This window comes from Pleurodeles waltl, chromosome 2_1 (assembly GCF_031143425.1).
Source record: "Pleurodeles waltl isolate 20211129_DDA chromosome 2_1, aPleWal1.hap1.20221129, whole genome shotgun sequence".
In the NCBI taxonomy this organism is placed as follows: domain Eukaryota; kingdom Metazoa; phylum Chordata; class Amphibia; order Caudata; family Salamandridae; genus Pleurodeles; species Pleurodeles waltl.
In genome coordinates this window covers 682,848,808-682,876,427 of record NC_090438.1, presented here as the reverse complement: position 1 = coordinate 682,876,427, position 27,620 = coordinate 682,848,808, and the positions used below count along the sequence as shown (strand labels likewise).

Here is a 27,620-nt window from a genome sequence, read left to right as displayed (position 1 = left end):
GGATGAGATCTTAATGCCCACGATTCCACTGAGGGGTTATGTATGTCATGCGCCCGGTTGCCCCAATCATCCCTACTCTTGGGTGGAGATGAGGCTCTGCTAGTTAGCCAGAAAAACCCCAGATTAGGCTGACAGGCGTCAGATGGTGCGGGATCAGACTCAGGGGGTCATTCCGACCCCGGCGGGCGGCGGACGCCGCCCGCCGGGCGGAAACTGCCCAAAGACCGCACCGCGATCAAATGACCGCGGGGGTCATTCTAACTTTCCCGCTGGGCCGGCAGGCGATCTCCAAAAGATCGCCCGCCGGCCCAGCGGGAAAGCCCCTGCAAAGAGGAAGCCGGCTCCGAATGGAGCCGGCGGATTTGCAGGGGTGCGACGGGTGCAGTGGCACCCGTCGCGATTCTCAGTGTCTGCAAGGCAGACACTGAAAATCTTTGTGGGGCCCTGTTAGGGGGCCCCTGCACTGCCCATGCCAGTGGCATGGGCAGTGCAGGGCCCCCCAGGGGCCCCACGACACCCGTTCCCGCCAGCCTGGTTCTGGTGGTGAAAACCGCCAGAAACAGGCTGGCGGGAAGGGGGTCGGAATCCCCATGGCGGCGCTGCAAACAGCACCGCCATGGAGGATTCCCTGGGACAGGGGTAAACCGGCGGGAAACCGCCGGTTCCCCTTTTCTGACCGCGGCTTTACCGCCGCGGTCAGAATAGCCCAGGAAGCACCGCCAGCCTGTTGGCGGTGCTTCCGTGGTCGTTGGCCCTGGCGGTCGATGACCGCCAGGGTCAGAATGACCCCCTCAGTCTCCTGCAGTACAGGTGATTCTGTTGCCCGAATCCAGTAGTCTCATTAGGATAATGAAAACCTACACGACAGCATGTTTCACTAATAGTCATATTAATGTACTTAATTCTTTTAGTAGCATAACTAGGCCTGAAATTTCAAATTAGCAGCAGAAATGAGAAGCTGAATAATTTCTTTCCCTTTAACCTGAATATTTCAATTAGTTTGTTTCACGTTTAGTAAAGATTTCTATTGTATTGTGTGTAAGCTTATTCAGTAGCAACCTTGAATTGCTGCAATGTTAAAACATGAGGCCTAGAAAGTAAAGCAGTCCGATTGTTTAACTGTTTCGCTCCCATGTGAAAGGAGAAAAATGTTGTGAGCCATGGGAAAATGTTGGAATGTATCAACTAATGTACAGAGTTGCTAGTTACTTCTGGTGTCGCACGGAAAAAGAGATGACTTCACACCTACCCTGAGAAGATCTGAAGATGTTGCAAACCCAATGGGCATTCTTAAATTAATTGAACATTTGCCATTTTATGACATATGGTTCTACACAGTAAACCAATCAAGTTAAATTGATCATTTCTAGTTAGGCAGAGACTTTTGAAACATGTTAGTCAGTTCCCTTCTTGCTTCTCATGCTGTTAGTCTCCTTTTGGTCCCCGAGTTGCTATATTCTCCTGTTGAGTTTCTTATTAATGCCCCTTTGAATCGAATTGTTAACTTGCCCCATGCGTGTACCTGATATTCATCTTGTGTTCTGCATTTCCTGATGACGTTCCTGATGCACCCTGCTGGATTTGGCATGTTCTGCTGTGGTCTCTAATTCGATTGCTGTTTGCTGAGAGAGGTATAAAATGTGCAATGTTATTTTCCCCCTTGCAGTATTTAAATTAGTTTAGCATGCTGATACCTGCTTTCTTTTTATTTTTTACTAGTTAGTCTAAATCTTACCTGAGATAAATGACTTTGCCAAATTATTTCTATCTTCTTTTTCTTTTTGCTTTTGCCCGCATGTGTTAGTCCGTTCCCACACATGCTTGTCCTAATTTGCAATACAAGTAGGTAATAACCATTCTCCTAATTGTTGATAAGTTGATTTCTAAAAGCATCCTCTTAAATGTGATATATTGATTGCTTTTAATAAACTATTCTCTTAATTTGAAATGTTTAGTTGGATAACCATACTCATAAATTTTACTTAATGAACTTTGAATATGATTTTTGACTGATGTCACCATCTAATGGTTTAGAGTCAGTTTCTGTTGCACACATATTATCATTGCTTGTTTGCGTAATTCTGTTGCAATGTTTAATGGTATTGCTGTTGAATAGAATAAATTTGTTGCGCAGATTTTTGGTCAGCCTGTGGTTTTCATTTGTCTTTATAACTTGGTTTTACACACTATATACATGACTTTGGCTTTGTGGTTGTAATAGAGCTTTGAAACTGTTTGATTTTTGTTTTAATTGCCCAATTGATTATGGTTTTTAAATGTGATGTTCTTTTGATTGAGATCTGATTGAATGTGTTTGGTCTTACCGCACTCTTTACTGTGTCCAGAGATCCCATCGACCTCAGATGTTAGAGTTTTTTAATCCTGACCCGGAGGAGAAAACGCACTTGCAGAACGTCGCACTTCAGACTCACCATATCTCGGAACTAACACATTGCCTCGGTTGACTAAGGCACTCGGATCCATGCAACACTCTGCAAACAGGTACTTTTGTCTGGGGGCCTAACTGGGTCTCAGTAGCCAGTGCACACTTCATTTTGGTCAGCCTTTGACTTTGTCCCAATCTGGTGCGACCAGATATCTACCAGTAGTGCTTTATGCTTCTTAGCGCTATGTTCACTCAAATCGTTAAAATTCAAGATCTCCAGGTCTACTTCTTGGATTTTAGTCATTTTGGTCCTGTTTTATTGATTACATTCAGATCTATTTTTGTAACCAGGTGTGGAATCTTTGTGTGGTGTTTTCACTGTTTGGCTGTTGCACAAATGCTTTACACATTCCCGATAAGTGAAGCCTGACTGCTCTGTGCCAAGCTACACGAGGATGAGCACAGGTTAATTTAGGGTTTGCCTGACAGTTACCCTAACTAGGATTGTGGTTGCTGGCATCATACCTCCAGTCTACCAGCAACCCAATTTCTAACACTTAGGTTGAGGGATTAAGGAGCAACACAGAATGTACTAGTGATATGGGAGTGGTTATTTGAGAGGTAAACCACACAATGTAAGAGAGCTAGAGAACATGTGAACACTCATTGAATGATGAAACAAAAAGAAACAAGCATCTGCAATGCAATGAGTCTCACGTTTAATCAGGTGAGAGCTATTTGTGTTGTAAATTCCTAAATGGACTTTTCTTGCCACGGAAATTGAAAATGAGAAGTAAAACAATTGACGTAAGCAAGCCACTTCAAAACACTAAGGCCACCAAGAGCGTGAGCGCAAAGGAGAGACACAAAAGAAGTCTGCTCGCTGTCAAACGTATTGGCAAATGTGAAATTATCCATGTAACAGGGCTGATGGCCAAGGCTGTAACAAAAATGCTCTAAGGAGGGACAAATGTAAAGCATTTACATAAGATTTTTGAAAGGCAAGCCCATGAGTGAGTGATAGTGATGGGTGTGCAGTGGGCGTGGGTAAAATTAAAAGCTCAGAGATAGATTCCAACTCGTCAGAGCGCTTGCGTGCACGACCTAAAAAGTAGTTCCCTTGATGCTGAGCAGTGTAAGAATACAAATCAACCAAACAAAAGTATCCCTGACAGGTTTACCAGGTACATGCATGATGTGCTGTTCCAGTCCAGGTTTTTTTATTTTAATTCTGGTGATTGTACTCTGAATGAACCTGGGAAACTTGGCAGACATGCAAAAGGGTGGAAAATATGATATTTTCTGGGGTAGGGACAACACAAAAAGAGGAGCTATAAAACAAGAAACAAGCAAAGGACAATAGCACCCAAGCTAATATCCACAGGTAGGCAATGGGCAGCACCCTCACCTGTAGGGTTTTCTGTACGGTCCATGACAGGCTTGCGCTACAGTAAGCTAAAGGTTTAGCTAACTTGTAGGCGAGACCAATTGAGTTTGTGCAGCATCCTCTTTCTATGACCATGACGGCAAGCCTGACAGCACCAACACTCTCGGTGCTCGATTGCTGATCCTGTGAAGGCGGGGCTGGAGCTCCCCGGCGTCCTCCCAGCGAGGCTTTCACCGCTGTTGGGTCGATCTCCATGATGTCTCTGCACGCGCGGCTCGTGCGCTCGGTCTGTGCTGCGGTAAGTCCCTGAGTAGCCGGGCTCTGATAACGTCAGCAGGAGGGCTCTGTACCGCGACCCAGAGCCTGGCGGCAGTGCACGGGCATCGACGGCAGTGCCCCAGTGTCGTTTATTTCTGAAGGGCAAAGGGGGTAGTCCATCCTTGACCTCGAAGGGGAGTGCTCTCCAAGTGTCTAGCAGACGCTCGTTGGGAATAATACGTGTGTTTACGCCGTCAACTGGGTCCTGCCTTTTTGCATTTTCAGATTGATGCTGAAGAAGGAAAACATATACCCCTGAGGTGTCACGCGCCGATCAGGGTCCTTGGTCTGTTGATTCCGTTTAGGAGCATTACACTGTGTGTTTTTTTTTGTTTGTTTTTTAACTGGAGTGGATAAATCAGTACGAGTATGCATTATTTTAATACACTGTAACCGCAAAGAAACTGTCAGCAAGAAGAACCTCAATAGAAAAGCTGTTAAAGCTTGTTTCCAAACACCCGCATATGAAAACAAATATTTGAGAGGTATTGTGGTGGTTAAGTACCCCCTGTTGAGATTCTGTAGCCAGAAAGTAATGGGGGATGTTACTAGTAAAGTAGTCTTGGTAGATTCGTCTGCTGTAGGTATGTGTGTAATCTGGTCGCTTTTTAATATAGAGGACCAACGTGCCTGCTTGAGAGCGCTGTGTGCCACTTGCAACACTTTTGCATCCTAGTAATGAAGCCCAGTCACTTTAATGTGTTTGCTACAGGTCCTAATTTCCTTTGTAGGCTTAGTAGGTTCTGTGCCTATTGCTAACAATTGCATGTACTTTGGAAAACATACGTTCGAATAATCGAAGGTTTTAACTTGACCTTCCTGCTAAAGTTGATTAAATAGGTAGTTTACTGAGCCTTCCAGATTATTTGTGACACCATGCAGCAGTGCAGTGCGCCCATTTGTGCATCTGAAGAGACGGGATAAAGTGACCCAACTTTAATGACTGCATTGACTCCTCATCAAGAAACCTATTGTATTCTAATCACTCTGTAGTCTACCGGGTTTTTCAGGAGAAAGAACGCTGCCTTAGTGGCATGCCCAGTTGGTAGAGTAATCAGATGCATCCTCTGTGAGAATCACCCTCTGGTGGCGCCCCCTAAATTTAATAAAGTATGGCATGTGTGGACGTTCTCTTTTTGAAGTACAAGCCTCGTAGAGTCTCTTGTTTTTTTTGGTCAAAAGGCCGGGTCTTGAAAAATCCTAGAACTGTTTCCAGTCCTGCAAGTCCAATAACCTCAGTTATCTATTGGAACAAAGAGCAGTTCCCTGAACCCATCAAAATATCTGTATAATATTTGCAGGATTTGCCTACTGTTTTTGCCAGCATACTTTGGTGTATACATTTAGATATGTATATTACGTTTTGAAACAATAAATACACATCTTTACATGCTTGAGCCTCATTTAATTATGCTCATGATTAGAACATTACCTATTTCTGTAGCCAGTTAAATGTAGTGTCCAACAAGCATTTGGTGATGTGAATTCCCACTTTTGCACATAGTGCTCTTGAAGAGACCACATCGAAGCTTAGCGAAATTACTTCACACCCTGCTTCTTCATAATCATTAGCATTGTAAAAAAATGGATCTCATCACCCGTGAAGAGTCACCCCCTAACTATCAGCAACTGTTGTACCGCTCACTGCCATACCTTGTTGCCTGATACAAGGTACATGTCTAATCAAAGTGGCACCTGTAAGCACTCTCCTTATCCACCTTCAAACTGTGGAGTGTTTTATTGATATAAGCCGCACATAAATCTAATTATACATCTAGCTGTGTATATATTAATTAATGAGTTGAATTGTGCTACCCAATAACCCGCAGTTTCACGTTTTAGTAACATCACGGCTTTCGTGTATCTCTCTCCAGCACTCTTAACACTCTTCCTGTGATTACCTACAATCGAAATTAGGCCTTCAAGCAGAGACTAGGGCTGCAATGGAGTTGTAGAAGATACCAATAATGTCTGTAGTTCCCAGTGGAAATGTTGCAGTCTGTTTGTGACTGTGCAGTGACAGTGGCCATAAGGCTGGAGCAGTACCAGTCATAGGCAGCCAAGTTCCATTCTACCAAAACTTTGCTAGTACTCACTGCCCATGTCCTAGAAAATTAGTGTACCTTTGCTTAAGTCTCAAATTTTGCAGAAGATGGCCTGCTCACATGTGCACTTACTGATAGAAGAGGTACGCCAAACGAACCCAATACTTTCCTCGCCTCATTGTCTATCAGTGCACAGTGCCAGCGCAGTCCTGATAGTGGCAGGTGGGTGGAAAATATAACTCTCCAAGTCTTGGAAATACAAGCAACATGGCCCTCGACCCACCGCAATTGTACTGACCATGCAAGCAGGAGAGGTTTCAAGCCATGAACTAGATCGACTCACGTTTTTCCAAGTATTTGAACCACAGTAGGTGGACTTTGCTTGGCCATTTTGTGGTTATGTAGTTAGTACTTCTCCCTGGCTCCAAGAAGCGCCTTGAAAATAGCTTCTGCTTTTTTTAAGCGTGGTATATAGAGGCCCCAACTATGAAACTCCTAAAAGCAGCAAGTTTTTGTTTTGTATGCTTTATAAGTGGTCATCACTTGTATCATTACACGCACATATACCTAGATACCTTTATATATGTGGTACAAATACCTTATGTCAGTCAGGAAGGATTGTTCTCATAGTACGGTCAATCATATTTTCTTTACTTTCCATTTTCACTGCATTTTTGTTTAGGAGATCTTGAAAAAGCAAAACACTTAATCTTGGATTATGTTTGCGTCACGCTTTTTAAGTGACGCATATTTTTGGTTGATGTGATTGGCTGTTGAGTCTAGTGGAAGTCTCCAGCTATGCTCCCTTTTTACGTCTGACATCTGCTAGGACACCTTGACAAAATGAATTACTGATTATGCCTAAACTAAGGTATTTTTAGCTATGTTGGTTGGGAGAAGCGTCCATTCCTGTAATCCCCTTGCAGGCTCACCCCTCATTGCCCGCACTGAATGTGTTTGCTGCAATCTGACCTTGCGTTGGATACCGCACTGGGAAATGGGACAATTTGCTGGGGTATTGGATGATCCAGTTCTATAAAATGAATAATCACGAAAATCAAGCACATTCACTTTAACTACACCGGTTTAAAAGTAATCCAGCATTAGCCTTTGATTGAGTCTGAACCTTTTTCTTTTTTTTTTTTTAGGTGTTTACTAGTAGTGCCTCTGCTTATTGGCGTTATGGATTTTTGGTTGAAACCATTTTTGAATTTTCAGACTAACATGTAATTTAATTTATAGTCAGATATATTCAGAACACTGCTGTGATCCCCAGAAATGTAACCTAGACCCGTGTATGTGAAGCTGCACCCGTATTTGCATCCCAGGATACTAGTTATAATTTTGACAAGCACGGGTGTCACAACTGGAATTCGTAGGTATATAATCACATCCCAGGACCATGGTCACTTGAGACTTGGTTTCTCGTATGGTACCAATGGGGTGGATGGCTGTCTTCATATTTGTCAAGGCAGTCTTCTTTTTGTCTTTCTTGATAGAATTTTATATACATCTCATTCCACATTGTTAAATTGATGTTGAGCACGTTTTCTTTGAAATCGCTGTGGAAGGTCAGCAGGTTTGTGCTTCTCTTCCTAGCCATAGGTTAGAGCATTAAGAGACCCCTAAGTTGATGCTTTGCTTTTGTTCCTACCACACATGGGGATAGTTAACGTTTTGTGTATAATGAACATGTCTGGGAAGTTTGTGTGCCCTGTCAATGTGCTGTGCAGCATGTTGATGCTCTTATCAACTACACAGCAGCCGACCCCCACCACCCCTAGAGATCTTGAGTTTGTGAGCCATGCTATTATGATGGCCTGAGCACAATAGATATTTTTCCTGGGCAATATCAGAAGTCTCCCATTACAGGGCTATAAAAATGTTACTAGACCTGCAGGTCGAGTAATTTAAATATTCTACTCGACCTAACTGTTTTGTATTTGACCCGTAAACGGGTCTCAAATTGTGTGATCATAGGCAAATAGCTTACAGTCACCTTTTTCTTAATTCTCACATATGATTGCACCTTCAAATATGTGAGCTCAGCATTTCTGCAGTACCAAAATACCTCTTTTGTTTGATTAGGTAGACTAAACGTTTGCACCACAAGAATCTAGCCCACATATCCTAGGACTTCTTTTAGTTTACTAACAACATTGTCATCAGGGCAGGAGTGTTTCTCAGTTTGTTTAAACACTCCATTTTAATAAATATATTACTAAACCAAGATGTGGTAACATATTGTAATCTACACATAGCAACTTTCCAAGAAATGTCCAACAACCTCTCCACTAACTTGCAGCTTTACTGATAAAACATACAGTGTACTAACTAAAATTGGGTTTCAGAAAACATATCCTTTTCACATCAACATGTAAAGTATTCTGATTTGTTTTCATCCTATTAAAATATTTTTTCATCACACAGAAATATAAAAAAGGCCTTTCACAACTACTGAAATATATTTTGAAATGTTTGCACAGTTGGCTTAGTCATTTAAATGTTGTGTGTTAGGTAAAACCTGACACCCTATATCCCTTTATTTTACATTCCAAGCAGCAGGTCACACAGTTCACCTTACAAAGTCCTGGAACTCTGCAGTCAGAAGGAAAATTAATTGTAAGAAAAACTGACTTTTGACCTCTGTCTGTGAACACAGAGCAAATGTGACATAAGAACAAGATTTAAAGGCAGCTTTTATTGCCCTCCACTTTTCAACTGAACAGAATACCTGTTCAATGTAAACTGCCAGAAGAGAGGAGTAAGTATTAAAAATAGCTCGACCTGATCAAATAAGACTTCCCAATGCAAGTGGTTGAGTGGATTTCCAAGCCCTGCAATAGGAGAGTAGTGGTGGCAGAGGTGAAGGGTCCAGTATACTTTTTTTGGGGGGGTAATTCGTGGGAAAACTTTTTTGCCATTTCAGCCTTTTTTTTTTTTTTTTTTTTTTTTTTTTATATAATGCCCCCCTTCAGGAATGGTGTATTGTGTTATAAAAGTGTTACCAGGGATACTTCTATCTACCTGACTGTACATATTTATATATTCATGTAAAATATTCAGTAGTATGTGTGTAAAAAGCACTTTTTCATTTTATAAGAAAAACGTTGACTGGATAGCTATTCATTATGGGTTGTATACCAGTGAGCTGGGGGAACTAGTCCACACTATCTTCCCCTCAGTACGCCCTAGTCTTCTCTGCTTTGCTACCTTGAGTCAAGGGCTACAATGGTGTGCTTGGTTCCCAGTAAAGAGAAAGTTGTAGGAATATTATTTGTGAGTGACTCTCATCCTTCACAGCTAATAACCACATTTCTCGGTGTGCTTTCAAAGTTCACTGTCTTCCAAAATTTATGACTATGGGCAGTAGACACCACATAGGACAGGTAGGTTTTATACTACTTTCTTCCATAGGCTAGTCGGTTGACAAGAGAAGGTATTTTCACAGAAATGAATTAAAACACAGTTCTCAGTCACTAAGTGTTCTAGCACAATTCTTTAGCAATTCTAAACATGTTGCCTATGTTTAACATGAAAAACAAATTAAATCAGTAAATGTGACATTCAGCTAGGCTATTGTAAATGTATACATTGTATTATAATTGTTTTAGGATATAAATATTTTAAGTGCTGTTAAATCCCTTGGTACTGTGGGTTTTGTTCAAGTGTTTGTCGATGGAGAATACACACAGGCAACTTTTATGATCAACGTTCCATTTTCTGCTTCTTGGGCCGCTGAGCCAAGGGAGTGCATTGGAAGTGTGAAATGCATCAGCAAACTAGACTTTTTGCTCTTACATGAATGAGTGATGGAAACAACTTGAAAAGAAAGTTGGATAACCTAATTTTATTTCCCCCATGGAGAAAGTATGCAGAGATTATCAAAGGGCGAGGACTCCCATCGAAACTGCTGCAGACATTTGTGTGTTGTACAGCAGCTCTGAAATAGTTTTGTTACTGACAAATGACTGTGAGAAACGTAATTTATACTACAGTTCTGCCACAGAATATTGTATGTCTTTATATTCGCAATTGCTCAATAACACCTTCAAAAATTGCAACCCATTCAAAATTGTCATTAGGGTAATTGAGAGGCTTCAGAATTGTTGCTATTATATTGTGCCCACGCTTGGCCTAAATAGGCTCCCAATATTATTTTCCTTAACCTTTTAAATGCGCCTGATGAACCGCTTGCGTCAAATGCCGTACCTTTTATAGTGCACATGACATGAACAGTTCCTAAGAGGCATTGACAAAACCCTTGTAGTGCAGGCAAAATAATGTAGGGACGTGAGGGAAGAGCTTCAGTTGTATCCAACATTATTTTTATTTTCAATTACCATTCTGTGTGGGTGATAGGCCACTGAAAAAGGGGACATTGTCTCCTTTCCAGCAGTGTCTCTCCCTAGTGGATTTCTGCTTGGGATCACCCCTGGACTGTAGTCAACAAGTAAGGATCCACCCACTACACGTTAGGAAATTCATTTTGGGAAAGGAGATCATTATATCAAGGTTCAGGCTGACGCATCGAGGCTGTGTCCCCCCCCACCCTAGAACAGGCTGAACAGGGCTTCTGCTGGAAGACAGATTGGGGGAGTTTACCCAAGGGAAGTGGGGAGGATAGAAAGCACACTACGCACCTAGGAAGGCATAATTAAAATAAAAAAGTGGTACAGGTTGGCTCATCCACCCCAGAACATGACCAGCTGTCTTTCTGGCTCACGGAGGAGGTGGAGAGATAGTTACCTCCACTCTGCCATGCAACAGCCCCATTTCCCCCCCCCCCCCCCCCCCCCCAACAAAGGGTAGAAAGTTCAATAGTCGCAGGGGAAAAATTAGCAAAAAGAAGTCCGTTTTTTTTGGGGGGTGGGGAGGGTACCAGGCATTTGTCTGTGGCCCACCCCAGAATGTGTCCAGCAGTCTTTCTGCTTGCAATGGAGGGGGGGTTTACCCACCCCAAGAGAGTCAGCAAGCTCTCTAGACACAAAGAACAAATGGTAAAAAATAAGGAGGTGTTGGGGGCTACCAGCCCACGCATCAAGCCTTACGCTTAACACCTAAACACGCCAACAGTCTTTCCGACCTTCACAGATGGCAGATTGAATGGGGTGTAGTTTTCACAAATGGGCTGTGAGAGAGGGGATAATGTCAATTTCATCTCACTTGAAGTGGTTAAAGGCCACACTATCCGGGCTCTCAAAATCTTTTCCCAGTTCTCAAAGTAAGCTGTTTTGTCTTTTTTCAATTGAAAACAACATGGATAGAATCATAATGTTGGAGAATATAGTTATGCTGTATATTGATGCAGAGCCTATTGCTGTTTTAAGAGAATGGTCAGATTTTGCTGTTGCAGGTGGGACTGTCTGCTGAGAACAGTCCCACCTGCAACAGCAATAGTTTATTCCTGTGTTTTTTTTTTTTTTTTTTTTTTTTTTACTTATTTCTCCCAGTGTGAGGGATTACGTAAAGTAAATACCTGATTTTGGGGTTGCGTGCACAACCATATTGTGTAGGCAGTGTTGGGGTTACTGGTCACTCCTTGCTCGAGGGGTCTGTAGAAATGTGCTCTATGATACCAACATACACTCAAAAGAGCAATGCAACAGTGAGACTTTTAAGGTAAATTGTAGAAGATGTAAAACACTTTATTTACAAGCACCATGGAGAATGTCACGGGGTGTGGAATGTAATAAAATATCTCCTCGTTCATGGGGCAGGTTGCTTCTTAAATCTACTTGTCCTGTAAAAGAAAAATCTACTTGTCCCTTTGGTGCCATGTAGTGCAGCGACAAATTATGGCAAGATCTCATTATGTAAGAGCTCTGATGATAATAGCCTCTCTGATTATGCCAGGGCTAATACCGGAGTAGGGCTTGAATACTAGCAATTTCAATCCCTACTGTAGCAATTTCCTTATTTTGCCACCTTTCCACAGATCTACAGGTCTACTTAGAGGGGCTGGAGGAAGTGTTGCGTGGGTTCTCATTATGCTAATGAGGCTACTGGATTCGAGTAGCAGAATCACCTAGAGTATAGGGAACTGAGTCCACATCCACATCATATGATATCTGTTTGCCTAATCTGGGTGTTCCGGCTAACTAGCAGTGCCTCATCTCTGCCCGAGAGCAGGGATGATTATGGCAACCGGAAGGACTCCTAGGGGGGATCCTGGTCGATCAGATCTCACCCCTTTCTCTCAGTTACATTAGCCTCACATAGGCAAAGACAGGCAGACGCAGAGTATAGTTCAATAGGTTTTATTGAAGTAGCTGCATCTTAGATAAAATGGAATGTATTGCAATAACTAGGATGATAAAACACACTAAAAGCAAAATGGTGACAAGGATTGTAAAACACAAAAACAGTCCCACCATACCGTCACTAGAAATTACACATATTTCCTACCTAAGCTATGTTAAAGCACAGCATTATAAGCTCTAATCACCCCTTCATCATCCCCCATACATGAGCAAAGAAGCCTGTAGTCTAGAAAGACACCATCCCCATATATGCCAGGGATTCAGCAGTCTAAGCAAGCAGCTGTTGCAAAAATGTTCAACAATCAGCATGCAGTCGTGGTCATCTGGCTGAAGTTTCCCTCTAACGTGTATTGGACAGAATGTTGATATTCTAAGAAAGGGTCCCCACGTAAGAATATGTATCTTTCTATGAATGTTGGAGACACAGTGTACCACTTTTACCGGCAACCCTATCTGATTGCAGCCTTGAGGAATGCACAAAGTGCAGTGCTCGGAACATGATTTGTTTCTAGGTGAAGGAACAAACAGAGAAAATAAAAGAACACTGCAAATGTGGCTAATGCTAGAAATATAAAGCAATGCAGAATAAAATGTAACTGGAATAAAGTTCACAACAACAGGCCCAGTTAGATATAACATGTCTAAAAGATGGCTAAAATAGCCATACAACATAAGCAGTAAGCAATACTTCCAGGGCAGGAATGCCTTTGAGCCTGTGCAAACCTACTAATTTGCATGTTGTAAAGATTTTCACCAGCTCTTCTCTAATCTCTTCCCATAATGTAAAAGGTTGGAAATGTACTCCTAACAATTGCAGACGTAGAAGTTCTCACAGGGTTGGGATCATGGTGGTTAGAGGTAAAGTGAACTTGTAGATGCTCAATAGATTTTCGCATGAGCAAATCTACACATTCATATTTGCTTGTGCTAAATTACAGTTCACAAATATTTTCTAGGATTACGATTTCCTGTTCTACTTCTGTAATTTCTTGTGAATTCATGAAAGGCACTAATTCAAAGACATATATTGTGGATGCACTTTTGTGACTTTCTTCAAGAAGTGGGCACCCAGTTAGATCTGGCGTTAACCAAGACATTTTGTTTTTATTACAATTATTTTTCTCTCCATCAGCTAGCTTTACTGTGAGCAATAGCGTTCTGCTCATCCACAAGGAGCATATTGGCATAAACAAATTGTTTTAAGTGCCAGGCACTCCTGTGCCAATCTGTGCTTTTTGAGACATAAACTTTTTTGTTTTAGCTTTTTGACAATGTTTGTTAGTTACATTGATGAGGGCCTGGCAGCTCCCACAATAATTCACAAAAGCCATATCAAAACAAGACACACATTGACAAAAGACCAATGTCTGATCGGTTGGCTTTGCCAGTGCTTGTTTATTTTCATGTTTCCCATAATCTGGTTGAAAATTGTAACACTGACTTGCCACTATGAATATTTTTTTGAAGTACTAGCACACATCAGTACATTCAAATGATGCTTTAAAGAAATAGTACCTAAAATTTCCAAGTAAGTTAGCAAAACAGCTTTTTCCCTACTTTTTTTTCTGAACATTTTATTTTGAAAGCAAAGACTCATCAATCTTGCTTACAAGCTTCTGCAAACATTTGCATCTGATCAGAGAGCATTCTGGGAGCACATTACGTGTAGGCTCATACTGTTAAGCTTTTCAAACGTGTGTACTTTTTTTTTTTTTTTTTCTCCTGGAACCACTGTCAGAAGTGCAGTGTGGCCTTATAATGTATATTTAGAGCACTCCCCCTAATAATAAATGCTTTGCATTAATGAACCATAAATATAAGTTTGAACAGTATTAACATATGGACATAGTACCTCAACTGCAGACAGTTCCCTTCCCTGTAAACCGGCAGCCAAAGGGTTTGTGCTGCAAGGGGTTGGGCCTACTTGTTGTCCTTGACTCCAAACAATATGTCCTGGGCGGTGGGCTATAGGAATTCCACACCCCTGATGTCAGTAAAGACTTTCCAATTTTCTTTTAAACTATTTCACCTCAACTGTCACTAAATGACTGCAAAGCAACTCAGGAAACAGATACCTTGTAATTTACACAAGACGATAAGTCATGAAACATCTTCACAGTTCAATAAATATATTATCTGTTTTTGCCATCTTTAAAAAATCCATAGATCATGGAGGGCGTGGCCTATGCGTCAAGATGGCGGTCGCACTCTCATAGTGCTCCGGACCCCTCCGTCGTCCGCCTTAGCAGCGCCTGTTACCTGCCCGTCCCGGCAGCAGAACAAGACATTGGGGGATTGTTGGAGGTCCCTGGGACGTCCGAGCCGTGTCCTGGACCTCGCGGCTCGACAAAATGGGAAAAACTACTTAGAGCGGCCCGCTTCCAAGATGGCGGACGGGCTCGCATGATCGAGAGGCTGTCGGCGGTCGGACCGAGCCGTGAATCAGATAGCGGTGATCCACAGCAGAATGAACACCCCAACTGATGCCCAGGCGAGAGTGGGGTGAAGGGGCCTCCTGGACGGTGAGAGCGGCGGCCGGTGGCTGCGGAGGAGTGGGCCCGAGGGGTGCAGTGGCCTCAGGAGGCGGGGATGGCTGTGGGACGCCCGGCCAGCCGGGGCAGTCCCGGAGGATTGGGAGGCAGCGGAGCGCGTCACCCAGGTGGGCTTGGAAGACAACAGAGCCCGTGCTAAGACCTGGGCCTCTCCCGGGTAGAGGTTGGTGCCGGGGGAGACGTGCCGTTCGGATCGGCAGTCCTCTTTCCCCCCCCTCCCCCCTCCAACCAGTTGCTGTGATAGAAGGAAGGAACCGGATGGCCCGGGAGGGAGGTGAGAAGGTGTGGCAAGGGGGGGGGAGAAACGCAGAAGGAGATTGGGCTTCTCCCTTCCTTCCTCCTCTGTCCCATCTGGTTCAGAGGGATCCTGGAGGCTGGAGGAACTGGGAGCGTAGCGGTGGTCGCTAGATACCTGGAGGTACGGAGGAAATACAGCGGGCAGGCCAGAGACACAGGGGAGAGTCCCCCCTCCTGCTGGAGAAAGACACTAAACCTCGAGTCTGGGTCTGGAGAGCCTCCCAGTCGCTGTTGGCGGACTGCACCATGGGAGAGAAGGACGGGGTCTCAGGTGCTGGTGATGGAAACGAGAAACTCGCAGGATGCACTCAGGGGTGAAGATACACTCATATGTACGAGCCCGCTGTTCAAAGGTTGTAGCCCTCAGCGGGTGGTTCTGCAGAAACTGGGACCTATACTTATGGACTCTTATGGGTTACATACTCCGTGAAATGAGGAACTAGAGTAGACTTGATAACAGCTGAGACTGCTTATGCTGCAATGGGCAAAGACAAACAGGCACGACCGTCCGCTGCGCAAACGCGCATAGACCAGTTCTCCACTGGCCTGGGTGGATCTCGTAAAGAGGACCAGGAGTCGGTTGGAAGTGGTGGGAAATCGGCGGCGACCAGCGATCTGACGGCCATCCTCCAGGCTATTCAGGCATCCCAGACAGCGGTGGAGGCTAAGATTGGAGAGGCAAGGGTTGTCGTGGCATTAGTCCGCCAGGACCTCCGCAACGCAACGGCCAAGATCACAGAGGCGGAATTTAGAATTTTCACTGAGGAAGACTACCTGACTGCCTTAAAAACACAAATGTCTGCACTAACAACCCGCACATGAGAACTATACCAAAGTGCTGAGGATGCTGAGAATAGGTCTCTGCGCAACAACCTTCGTATTGTGGGCCTTTCCGTAGAACACAGCGGCCTCTTCCCAGGCCGCCTTCTTGGAGGAGTGGTTCTGCTCCTGGATGCCTGGGGACCGCCTCACTCCGTGGTTTACGATTGAGCGAGCCACAGGGCTCTACAGGCCAGGCCACTGCCGGGCTCCCCGCCAAAGCCAGTGAGTCTCCGCCTCTTCAACTTCAAGGACAGGGATGCGATACTGCAGGAGGCGTGCTCGAAGGGTGAGCTACATTGTGGAGGAGCAAATGTCCTTGTGTTCCCAGACTACATGAGAGATGTGCAGTTGCAACGCCACTCCTTTATAGACGTGAAACAGAAACTGAGAGTGATGGACGTGCCCTACCATCTCCTCTTTCCTGCAAAACTTAGGGTGGTCCACAATAATAGGACTCACTTTTTTGAGACCCCGGATGCGGCCTGGACATGGCTTACAGAGGAGGTCCTGTTGGGTCCCCCCGGAGGAGCAGACAACCAGCTGCATCGGCCGCATGGCCCCCGCCAAAGAACATGCTCCAGGAGGCGGAGGGCACGGCGGGGCTCACGCTGCAGCTAACCTGTGGAGCCTACAACAGAGACGACCTCGGAGCACCCAGCGGATACAGGCCCGGGAGGTGCTGGGGAGGTCTCTCTGAAGGAGGGCCCAACACAATTACACCTAGGGACAGCTGAAGACACCGATTTGTCCAAGAGTCCGGTGATGTAACTCCTATTATGGGGAGTGGAGGGCGAGGCCAGTATGGCTCACAAAGACGATGTGGTCGTATTATGCATGTTTACTACTTAACATTCTTGAATACGTAGAGATGAAGGGGTCCACCACTGCTCAAACAATTGGTGTTTCCAACTCACTATGTTAGGGAGTGAGCTGTTTGATAAGGGCGACAGATGCTTCTCGGGGGGAAGTGTGGGGTGGGAGTTGGGGGGGGGGGGGGGGGGGGTTATGGGATTTCAGGCCCTGTTAGATGGCGCTTGTTAATGTTATCTGAATTTAATGTTGATCTGTTCTCTCTCACAACTGCATGGGTGGTGGATCAAGGTTGTCATGGAATGGATCGCACACAGCACAACGGGAAGTGGTATTTACACGAAGGGGAGAAGAGCCCAGGGGCACACAATGGAAGTTGGGAGAGATGGTCGAGGTGACCGTGCACATACAAACGAATGGGTCCGACACATATTATATCTTGGAATTTTAATGGTCTTTTAAACAAGATCAAACACGCAGCTGTACTTGCATATGTCCACTGACACAAACCTGATATGCCCCTTTTTGGCCCGTGAAGGCTTTGACAGAGTAGATCATGCAGGGTTTGTACGGGGCTCACGGGGCGTGGCAATACTGCTTCACCGCTCATTTCCTATGGTGGTAATCCAAGTATGGAGGGATCCACAGGGACGATATGTGGCGATCTCTGGGGAAACTAGAGGGTCGCACAATTAATGTTGTTAGTGTGTACTCTCTGCCGACGGTGGTGGGCGGGACCCTTTGGGATCTTACTCGGCTGCTACTGGACTTGCCCCCAGAAGTCACAATGCTGGGTGGTGACTTTAATGCAGTTCCTGATCCTAGGTTAGACGCGAGTGGGGCGCCATTGGCACATAGACAAGCAATGGCTGCTGGCCTCTCCGGGTGTTTATTGGCGGCGGGTCCCTGTGATGCTTGGAGAATATGGCACCCGCGGCGCAGACACTTTACGCATACCTCTGCGGCCCACAATACGCAACCTAGAATTGACCTCGTGTTCGTGTCAGCCACTGACTGCTGCCACCTCACACACATTGAAATTTTACTGCGTGGGATTTCTGATCATGCTCCACTCCGGTTCATTATAGGTCCTGCATATTCGGTGGTCCACCCCATGTAGTGATTGAATGCATGGTACCTGCAGGACAAGTCTTATGCTAGTCAGTTACAAAAGACGCTGCGTGAGTACTTCAATATTAACAAGAACTCTGTGACGTCGTCCGGGGTCCTGTGGGCTGCGAGTAAGGTGTTGCTGAGGGGGATGCCAGGAACCCTGTCCACGCTAGGGAGCGCTCCTTGACATCTTGCGTTGTCCAGCTGGAGGCACGGGTCCTGAGTTTGGAGGCAGAACAGGGGGTTCAACCCAGTGAGAGGGTAACTAGACAACTCTTGTTGATACAAGAGGAGATTCGCAACCACACTTTAGAAGCGGCTAAGCACCTACCTTTGGCGAGCATCTACTGCTAGGGTATAGGGTTGCCCCCCGAGGGAGGTACAAGTGTTGGATGAACCTTTCACGGAAACGGAGGGCAGAGAAGCCATCTCTGCGATGGGAGTGGGTAGGACTCCTGGGTCCGATGGGTTTCCGCCAGAGTACTATAAGGTGTTTCGGGACGACCTGGTGCCGCACCTTGCGGCTTTGTACGCGGAGGTGGGTCATCTGGACTCCTTCCCGGAGGGGCTGGATGTAGCCACCATTGTGGTTTTACCAAAAACCCAACTCCGCCTCTCCATTGTGCTGACTACAGGCCCATATCCCTGATTAACAACGAAGTGAAAATTTATGCTACGATTCTTGCCTCCCACCATAAGAAGGTGATGCCACTACTGATACACCCAGACCGGTGTGGATTTATGACCGCCTGCAGTACGCGCCATTGTATACGACGGCTTCACATGGCCCTTGCGAGGCATCACCGGTTGCCCCGGAGTCTCGCCCTCCTATTTATTGATTTTTGAGAAGGCCTTCGACACTGTTGACTGGGGGTTTCTTTTCTTGGTACTCCGGCGGGTAGGCTTTGGGCCGAGGTTTCGCCATATGGTCCAGGCCTTGTATGCTAATCCTACGGCACGCATGCAGGTGAACGGGACCCTGTGCTCTGTTTTTTCTATCCATCGGGGAACGCGCCAGTGCTGCCCCCTGTCCCCTCTCCTTTTTGCCCTGGCCACTGACCCCTGGGCGCAATTGATAAGGGGAGATCCAATATACCGTGGGTGGAAGTGGGGTCCTTCGTATGAAGACCGAGTGGCCCTATATGCAGATGATGTCCTGCTGTATATGGAGGAACCCAGTGCGACGGGTCCCAGGAGTTTTCGTCGTCTTCGTTGTTTTGAGGAGGCCTCGGGGCTTAAAATGATTCCCGCCAAGTCGGTGTTGGTCCCCCTGGCGATGTCAAGAGACTGTTTTGATTGGCAAGAAGTGGTGCCCTTACGCCGGCTGAGTTTTAAATACCTTGGAGTGTGGGTCACACTCCTTCCGGAACTCTCCTGGACTCTGAACCTGGCACCGCTCATGTCCCACGTCAGGGCGGATCTACAACGGTGGCAAGCATTGCTGCTAAATGTCTTGGGTCGTGTAGCCCTATATAAAATGATGGTTTTGCCTCGACTTCTATATGTGCTTCAAAATTTACCTTTTGTGATCCCGCGTTCCTGGTTCCGGGCGCTGGAAGGAGCCACCACTTCATTTCTTTGGGGTGGAGCGAGGCACTGAGTGACATCGCAGTGCTGTCAAAGGGTGGTGTACGATGGGGGACTGGGTATGGCCGATCCTTATCTGTATTACTTGGCGACTCAACTCCTGGTTGTTCATGATTAATTCAACGGGGATGGGACCCAGCCTATCAGATAGAACTGGAATCGCTGGGTTTTCCCTGTATCCTGGACTTCCTCTACGGCACGTCAATCCCCCGGGACTTGGAACCGGTAACTAAAGCGGTCTTCCTTGCTTGGCGCGCAGTGCTGTGACACACCAGATGGAACAAGATTGTCACCTAGCAGACCCCACTGTAGCAAGGTAAATGGCTGAGTGAAACGGCTGCACTAGAAAGCTTCACGGGGTGGGACACGCTGGGCATCTCTCTGGTTGGAGATATCTGGAGAGGGAATGCACTGAAGTCCTTTCAGGAGTTGCAGAACGAGTTTTAACTGTCTCATATGCAGTTCTTTAGATACCTTCAACTCCGGCATGCCCTGGGCGTTCACTTGACCCGCTCTGACCCGATACCGTAATTCAGCCCACTAGAGGCTAAGTTGCTTATGGGTAACTTGGGGAGGAAAGGTGTATCCCAAATTTATAAAATGTTAATAAATAACACCCCTTGTAGCCTAAATCAAATTAGGAGTAGATGGGAGGCGTGGCTGGGGCCGCTTGAAGAGACTGAGTGGGCAGAAGCCTTGATGGCACCCCGAGTGTTGGCGGTGTCGGCGAGGCTGCGGGTGATACAATTTTATTTCCTACACAGGTCATACTTGTTCCCCGACAGACTACACCGTGTGGGAATCCGTATATCTGTCCAGTGTCCACGATGTGCCAGGGGCCCGGCCGATTTCTTTCACATGGTGTGGTCTTGTCCGGTGACACAGATTTATTGGGGAAAGATAAATCAAGAACTGAACAGTGTGCTGGGAAAGGAACAATTGTTGTCCCCAAAACTGGTCTTATTGGGTATGATGGAAGAATTGGAGGGCTCTAGATCAAACCAAACTTTTGTTGGAACGGCCTTGCTGGTGGCAAAGAGGGACATTGCAGCCACCTGGAACTCCACCACGAGACCTTCCATCCGGAAATGGAGGCGTGGAGTGGACTGGTGCGCGGCTCAAGAAAAAGTGGTGTATGAGTCTAGGGATTGTCCCCACAAACATGGGAGGGTGTGGGGGAAGTGGATGGGCTTACTTGATTGAAGTCTTTTCTGTGGGTGTGCTTTCCAGTGATTTGGCATGTTAATTGGCACCATTAATAACCTTCGTGTTCCGTATCATTCTGGGTGCAATCAGAACTGGTTGTACTTGTTCGTACCTGTGCTGGCTGTTTTGAGTTTTTTGTTTTTTTTCGTTACTTATGTTTTCTCTTAAAAGCAATAAAAGTTTGTCTATAAAAAATAAAAAAAATCCATAGATCACAGCATTTGTGAGTTAGTATGTTATGTATGTATTCAGTCAATAAGCCCCTCTTCTTGCAAACACAAGGCTAGTCTTCCATGTAATGAGGGGGCTAGGGAAAAATATCTGGAGGTGTTTTATGGAGTGTATTGCCTCCTAAGCAAAATAAAAGTATTGTTAATGATTTCTATAGACGCAAAGACTTAGAGCATTCGATTTCCATGAGACAAGCAAAGACGCAGAACAAAATCTTATTTTGGATGTCTTTGAAGAAGTAACAAAGCGCATGAAGCAACATTAGTTATTAATTTAGCCAGACAGCAGATGTTCAATACAAGGTGACAGAGGAAATCTGAAACAATAGACTAATTTGTGACAACCTTAAAACGGCTATCTTTGTATGTGAGCTTGATGAAATGACTAATCAGCTAATAAGAGATCAACTTCTAGTGGAAATTGTGAGGAAGGTTCTCTTTTTGACATAGTTAGCCCCTACATTTTGCCAGATGTTTGATGTAGCCCAGAAATTATAGTGCCCAAGGCCCCTGCTAACCAGGTTCCCTGGGCCAGAGCTCTTTCCCTAAATTGTTGTGATGCATTGGCACAATTAGATACACTTTTAGCTACCACTATAAGTCCCTAGTAAAAGGTACTTGGGTACCCAGGACAAGGGGTATTAAGGGTAGGTCACTGAGGGCACCAGCACTAATTGTGCCACCCTCTAGGACCATACTCCCAGTCCTACCATTGTAGGCTGAATACTATGGGGCAAACCTAAAACACAAACTTGACATGGCACACTGCCTGTGTGCCCTGTCCACCATGCACTGCATACACTACGGGTAAGTCACCCCTCTGGCAAGCTTTCCAGCCCTAAGGCAGGGTGCACCATATTATATGTGAGGGCATAGCTGCATGAGCAATATACCCCCACTGTGTCCTTGCCAAACCAGGGACATAGTGAGTGAACCATTTTAATACATGTGCTGGCCACTGATCTCCCAGCTACATGATTGGCACTCTGAATCCTGGGTTGTTTGGTATTAAACAAATCCAAACTGATACTAGTATTGGATTTATCCCAATATTTACCCCAGGGTCACCTCAGAGGTGCCCCCTGCAAAAGCTAGCTACCCTTTGCTGACTGGTCCTATCCAGCCTACCGCTGCCAGACATCCAAACTATAACCTTCAGGGAGAGACCTGTCTCTCTGGATTGTAGAACAATGCCCTTCCTGGGTGGAGGTGCTAACATCCCCTCCCTTAGGATGGTGAAGTTCCCTGGCGGCGAGCTTCAAAGCGCTTGCCACCTTTGAAACCTGACCTCAGGTCTGCTGCTAGCACCAGATGCCCCCCACCCGCCCTTGCAACCTCCCACATTTAGCGGGAGCAATGGTGGGAAATTACACAAAGGGTAGGAGGAATGGCCCCACCTGGCATGCACCACCCCTAAGGAGTTTCCTGCAAGGTGGACACTCCATTTCACTTTCCTCCATCTTGGATGGAAGAAAAATCGCCAACCAGGTATAGTGAAGCGACCCCTTCCCAAGGGAAATGGTCACTTAGTGGGTGTAGCCACCCCAAGGTAGATGACCCATTGGTCACTACCAGGTTCACCCTAAAATGCTCACTAAATACAGTATTTAGTGGGCATCCCCAGACCAAGAAATCGGATTTGATGGACAAAAGAAGACCAGCACCAATAAGATCCAAGGCACGAGAACTGTGGACCCACTGCAACAAAGAAAAGGTGCCAAACCATGCCTGCTGCACCCAAGACCCGAGAATTGCTGCTAAGGAGCTGCTGGACAACTGGAAAAACTCTAAAGAACCCCAGAGGACATCCAGGCTTTGAAAATCGGCATACAACTCCCTCCAGAGTGGAGGTACCACTCTGTAAATGCAAGAAACCAGCAAGCTAGTGAGGGTCACTTCACTGAACAGCTGCTAATTCCCGAACCAGACGCCGCAGCTGGACCAAACTACACACAGACAGCAAGAATAAACCCTGATAGTGTGCCAAGTTTGGTGGCACTGTGCCCTCCAATGGTCAAACCGTGCCAGTACCCTGGGTATTGGTCAGCCAACGTTGGACATCAAGAAAACCAGCCCATCAGGGGCTGAAAAAGGACCAGGACGAAGTCCCAGTTGAGGGACGTCAGGAACACGCCCCGGACCTCCCGCCAGAGTTCCTTCGTTGTCCTGCAAACGACCCTTGAACCAATTTACCTCCTGCTCCAGAGGGCATCCTTGCGCACAGCTTCTGGCTCACTGATTCGCTCTGCACACGGGCGCCCTGTGCCCTGCACCGAAGAACCTGCTGTGCCCTAAGGTTTCCCCACCCCTTGCTCAACATTCCAAGAGGACCCCCAGGAACCATCTTCAAACTTACCTGTGCAGTGCTTTTCCAAGTGGTCCCCTCCACTGACCCTGCACCAACTCCAGAGACCTGCTCCCGCCGGAACCGGGAGCTGCCCGAACTTCTCCAACTGACACAGTGTGCCCACCAACGACCTTGACCAACCTGCAAAAGAAAAACTTGTTAAACCAACTGTATGATTTTATAAGTAATTTTAAAGGTGATCTTCCATTGATTCCTATGGTGTGTAATTACTCACAAAAAGGCTGTTTTTATTAAACTGCAAAAATTCATATCTTGAAAAGTACTTAACCAAATTTTTAATAATTTTGGTCTAAAATTACATAAAAATCTGAAGTATTGTTATAAGTTGGTCTTGAGTTATTTCTTTGAGTGTGTGAGTTGCAAGATTGATACTGTGAGTACAACAAATGCTTTGCCCTTCTCCAAGATTGGCCTAACTGTTCGACCAACCAACCTTACAAATTAGAGCATTTGATGATCTTGTTTTCACCCCTGTAAACCAAAGTGTGGTTGCTTGGACCCCCTGCACAGTGTGCCCAGCTTTTCATACTGCATAGAGGACCAGCCTCCTACAGGAAAAAATATTAGTCTGCTCCAGTTCCACACTACATGAAGCATGGTTCTTTGTTAAATTGCAGAAGACCTCGAGTATAAGTCTAAGAGAGCTAGACCTTAGTAAAGATGAAACTGGCAACAATGATGACGTGGTAAAGGAAAGAAAGCAAATGAAATGGAGAACAAAAGTGATAATGAAAAATATACATCATTAAAACATCACTGATAATGACATCTTCTCAGAATGGCAATGATAATGAAAATCAAAACATTTCTTATAAAATGTAAGCAATGGCAAAAGCTGAAAGAAATAATGGAATAAATAAATAGGATAAAACGGGGCATTCTGAATAGATAAAAGGTTACTAGGTAAAAACTACAACAGACTTCCAGCAAATGGCTGAGCTAACTTCTGTACCTTGTGGGGAACTAAGATGAATTCATCACAAAACATTTAAACTAGACAAGGGGCACACCAGTGACGAGTCAATGAGGGTTATACATGTCACGATCAAGAACTACAGCGTCACAAACACTAACTTTACCAACAATTGTTGCTTTAGGTATACAGCTATATACTTTCAATCCTACAGACCCATATACCTGTAGTTGCATTGTCTATCTACACTTGTGATGTAATTCAAAAAGTACTCTTTTCACTTCGCCCATCTTAAAGGTTCACAATCAGAAGGCTTGAGGTGGAGTAATACTGAAGCTATGTGTCCTTATAATTGGGAAATGGAATTGTTCAACATCTGCTCTTCACTGTATAAAGGCTCACAGGTGATACATGGAATGGTGCCCGGTGTGTAAATTGAGATAGCGTCCCCCAACAAGATAAATTGCCAGGAAGTATGTCATATACTCTACAAAGTAGTTGCAAGGCTTAGAATTTGCAATAGAAATTGTGTTAAACAAGTATAAGTAATCTCACTTTATAATCTGCTGTGTCCAGATTATTATATTAGAGTTGTCCCTTCCGTTATTTTCCTCTTGGTTTTAATTTGTTTAAATGACTTGGTTTAGGAATCTTTCCGACAACTGACATTTACTCTTAGGCCGATGTGCATCAGAACCGCTTCTTCTTTGAAGGTGTAGCTTGTTGTCAGAAATGCACGTGCCAGCTGCTCATGGTGTATCATGGCAGCATAAGACACTGCTTGCATTCATGGTATCAAACAATAGGTTGCCAACAGTTAGTGGCAAATGAGCGATATTTAACTGTTGCATAAAGCTTCCCACAATGCTAGTTTTGTTATACAGATGGTAAACAGAAACGAAAGGTACACTATGAGAGATTCTCCTGTGCAGTGTTGAAAGTGCTTAAAATGCTATTCCGTTTGGAGGCAGTTTCTTTCCTAAATTCCTGTGTAGTACTCCATTTCCATAGGCTGCAATCCAGCAGCCAAGTTGTGACGGAAGGTGGGTTTGGACTCTAGACATCTCATCACCAAATTGTTGCGTTAGGGGGGCAGAGCCTAACCATTGAATGCTTATATATAGCGGGATGTGGTGGGTTGTCCCCGATGCAGGATGCAGACTTCGGAACATATGACCTGGGAATGCCCGAGACTTAAAGACTTTTGGGATGGAGTCATACACAGAATTAATCGGGTGCTGCATAGAGAACTTGAGAACTCCATTGCAACCTGCTTGCTAGGTTTGTACAGTCGACCTTGTCCCAAGGGGGCTGGTAACAAATTTGTGGACCTGGCTTTGACCCTGGCCAAACGAAGAGTATCTGTGGCCTGGAGGCAGAGCAGAAGACATAGCCTCATCACATGGAGTGTGGCTGTTACTTGGTGAGTCAGAGCAGAGGAAAGGACCTTGAGGAGGGAGGACATTAAAGGGATCAGGCGTAGGCCAATAGCTCCTCTGTGGACTGAAATGATACATGAGTGAGAGATTCCGGGCTGTGGAGAAGAGTCCGACTCGGAGGGCCCTCGGGAGGTGAAGACGGAGCCAGACAGTGCTGACTTAAGAGAGGAGTTATATACACTGAGGACATGAATGGTTGGTGAGCTTGGAGCCCTTTGAGACCCCCACCCCCTTTTGCTCCCCCCCAAACCCATTGACTACCCCCACAACTTATTTAATTGGTACTGAATGGATGGGACTATGTAGCTAGGATATGGCTACCTAGGGCACCGGAGATGTGTATTTACCATGGGCGAGTTCATAGTTTATAGTTTCTAGACCTTTAAGTTTGGTTAGTTCTGCATAGCCGGCAAGAATGCATTGGCCGATATGGCAACACATAATACTCACCTCCCGAGTGCCCATGGCCTTCACTATACCAACATGCAGATAGCACTTCTATTCACCACTCTACACACAGGCAGTATATTTTTGAAAACAAATGTAATAGTATAATACTTGGAACAAGTTTGCTGTAATGCCCGTGCCCTGGAACGGTGTGCACCTGAAGTAATTATGCATATAGAATGGCTAGAAAATACGTGGTGTAAACCGAGTGTAATCTTTGAAATCCCAATAAAAAATAAGTATTAAAAAAATTGTTGTATGAATAATCCATGACGCATGATGTAATCAAATACGTTGTATTAACCATATCACAGCAAATACAAGATGAAGGTCTGCATGTCTACAACATTCTGCCCGGATACAGTACAATGCTGCGTGCAACACTGGAGGTTCCAAGGTGGAATGCAACCCAGTTACCACAGCTCCACATGATGCCCCCCTTCATTATTTCAGAATGAAATAATGGAAAACGTAGTTTTTGTGTGCACTTCTTCTTAATAAAAATATGGATAATTATGCATACCCAAGCATAAACAATATGTTAATGGCATTAAAAGGCGCAAGACGTTTCAACAAGTCTACGTGATCAGCCTACCATCAACTTCAGTTTCAGCCAGGATCAAGACCTAGAACAGTAGTCATTGGGGTGCACGAATTTAGAACACTGCCATTTGCTTTAGCAACAGTGGCTCCTGTTTTTCAAAGATTGCACGCTCTTTAGGGGTTAAATATACATCCAGCATTTCCACGACTATATACTGGCGTGCAGAGTTGACAAGGAGCCGCATAAGAGAACAATGTAAGCCATACTAAAACATTGAAGCAAATGGGATTATGCTCCGTGCAAAATGCCATTTCAATTTTGGAAAAGAGATTCTTTGGCAACGTAATTCTAGGAAATGGCCTCCAACCTAAACCGGATCTGCTGAGAGCAATAAAAGAAGTACACACGCCTAAAAACAGAGAAGAATAATTGCGATCTTCAATAGTTCTAACAGAATACTGTTCCAAGATTGCCACTGCAGTACAATAACAGAAGTGTTGCGCAAGACGACTAATACAAGAAAGAGTTGAATGGTGAGAACAGCAGAAGTTGACATTTAAGAGTGTAAAACAAACAATTGTAGAAGCAAGGATTTTGAAAACAGTCTGCATGCCAAGAGATGATGTGCTTATGGGGGATGTAAACAGTTAAAGAATTGGAGCGTTGATGTCACGGACAATGAGCAATAAGAGGAGGTAACTGTAGCCCCCCCCCCCCCCCCCCAAGGTATTTAATGAAACGGAAAGGAGGCATTTAGTAATTGAAGGAGAGGTGCTTGTGTATGGGCAACAAATCACTTGGGACATATTTGTGGGGCATGGCAGTTCACTATGAAGGACAGACTATAAACTGCTTACAAAAATATGAGAATAAGGCGACACTGACAAGGTATC

General features: G+C 45.1%; 1 protein-coding gene and 1 long non-coding RNA gene across 2 annotated transcripts in view; one reads left to right on the top strand and one right to left on the bottom strand.

The window, feature by feature from the left end:
• The window catches only part of LOC138267585 (uncharacterized), a 137,980-nt gene extending 134,076 nt beyond the window's left edge, over nucleotides 1-3,904 (bottom strand). The window contains exons 1-2 of the long non-coding RNA XR_011199825.1: nucleotides 3,795-3,904; nucleotides 1,523-1,622 (exon numbers count right to left, since the gene is read on the bottom strand). This is a non-coding gene — a long non-coding RNA (uncharacterized lncRNA). The remainder of the gene's footprint in view (nucleotides 1-1,522; nucleotides 1,623-3,794) is intronic.
• Nucleotides 3,905-3,931: 27 nt separating this feature from the next.
• The window catches only part of NDUFV2 (NADH:ubiquinone oxidoreductase core subunit V2), a 134,597-nt gene continuing 110,908 nt past the window's right edge, over nucleotides 3,932-27,620 (top strand). The window contains exon 1 of the mRNA XM_069216625.1: nucleotides 3,932-4,071. Coding sequence (XP_069072726.1) covers nucleotides 4,027-4,071 — 45 coding nt within the window. The 5' untranslated portion in view covers nucleotides 3,932-4,026. The remainder of the gene's footprint in view (nucleotides 4,072-27,620) is intronic.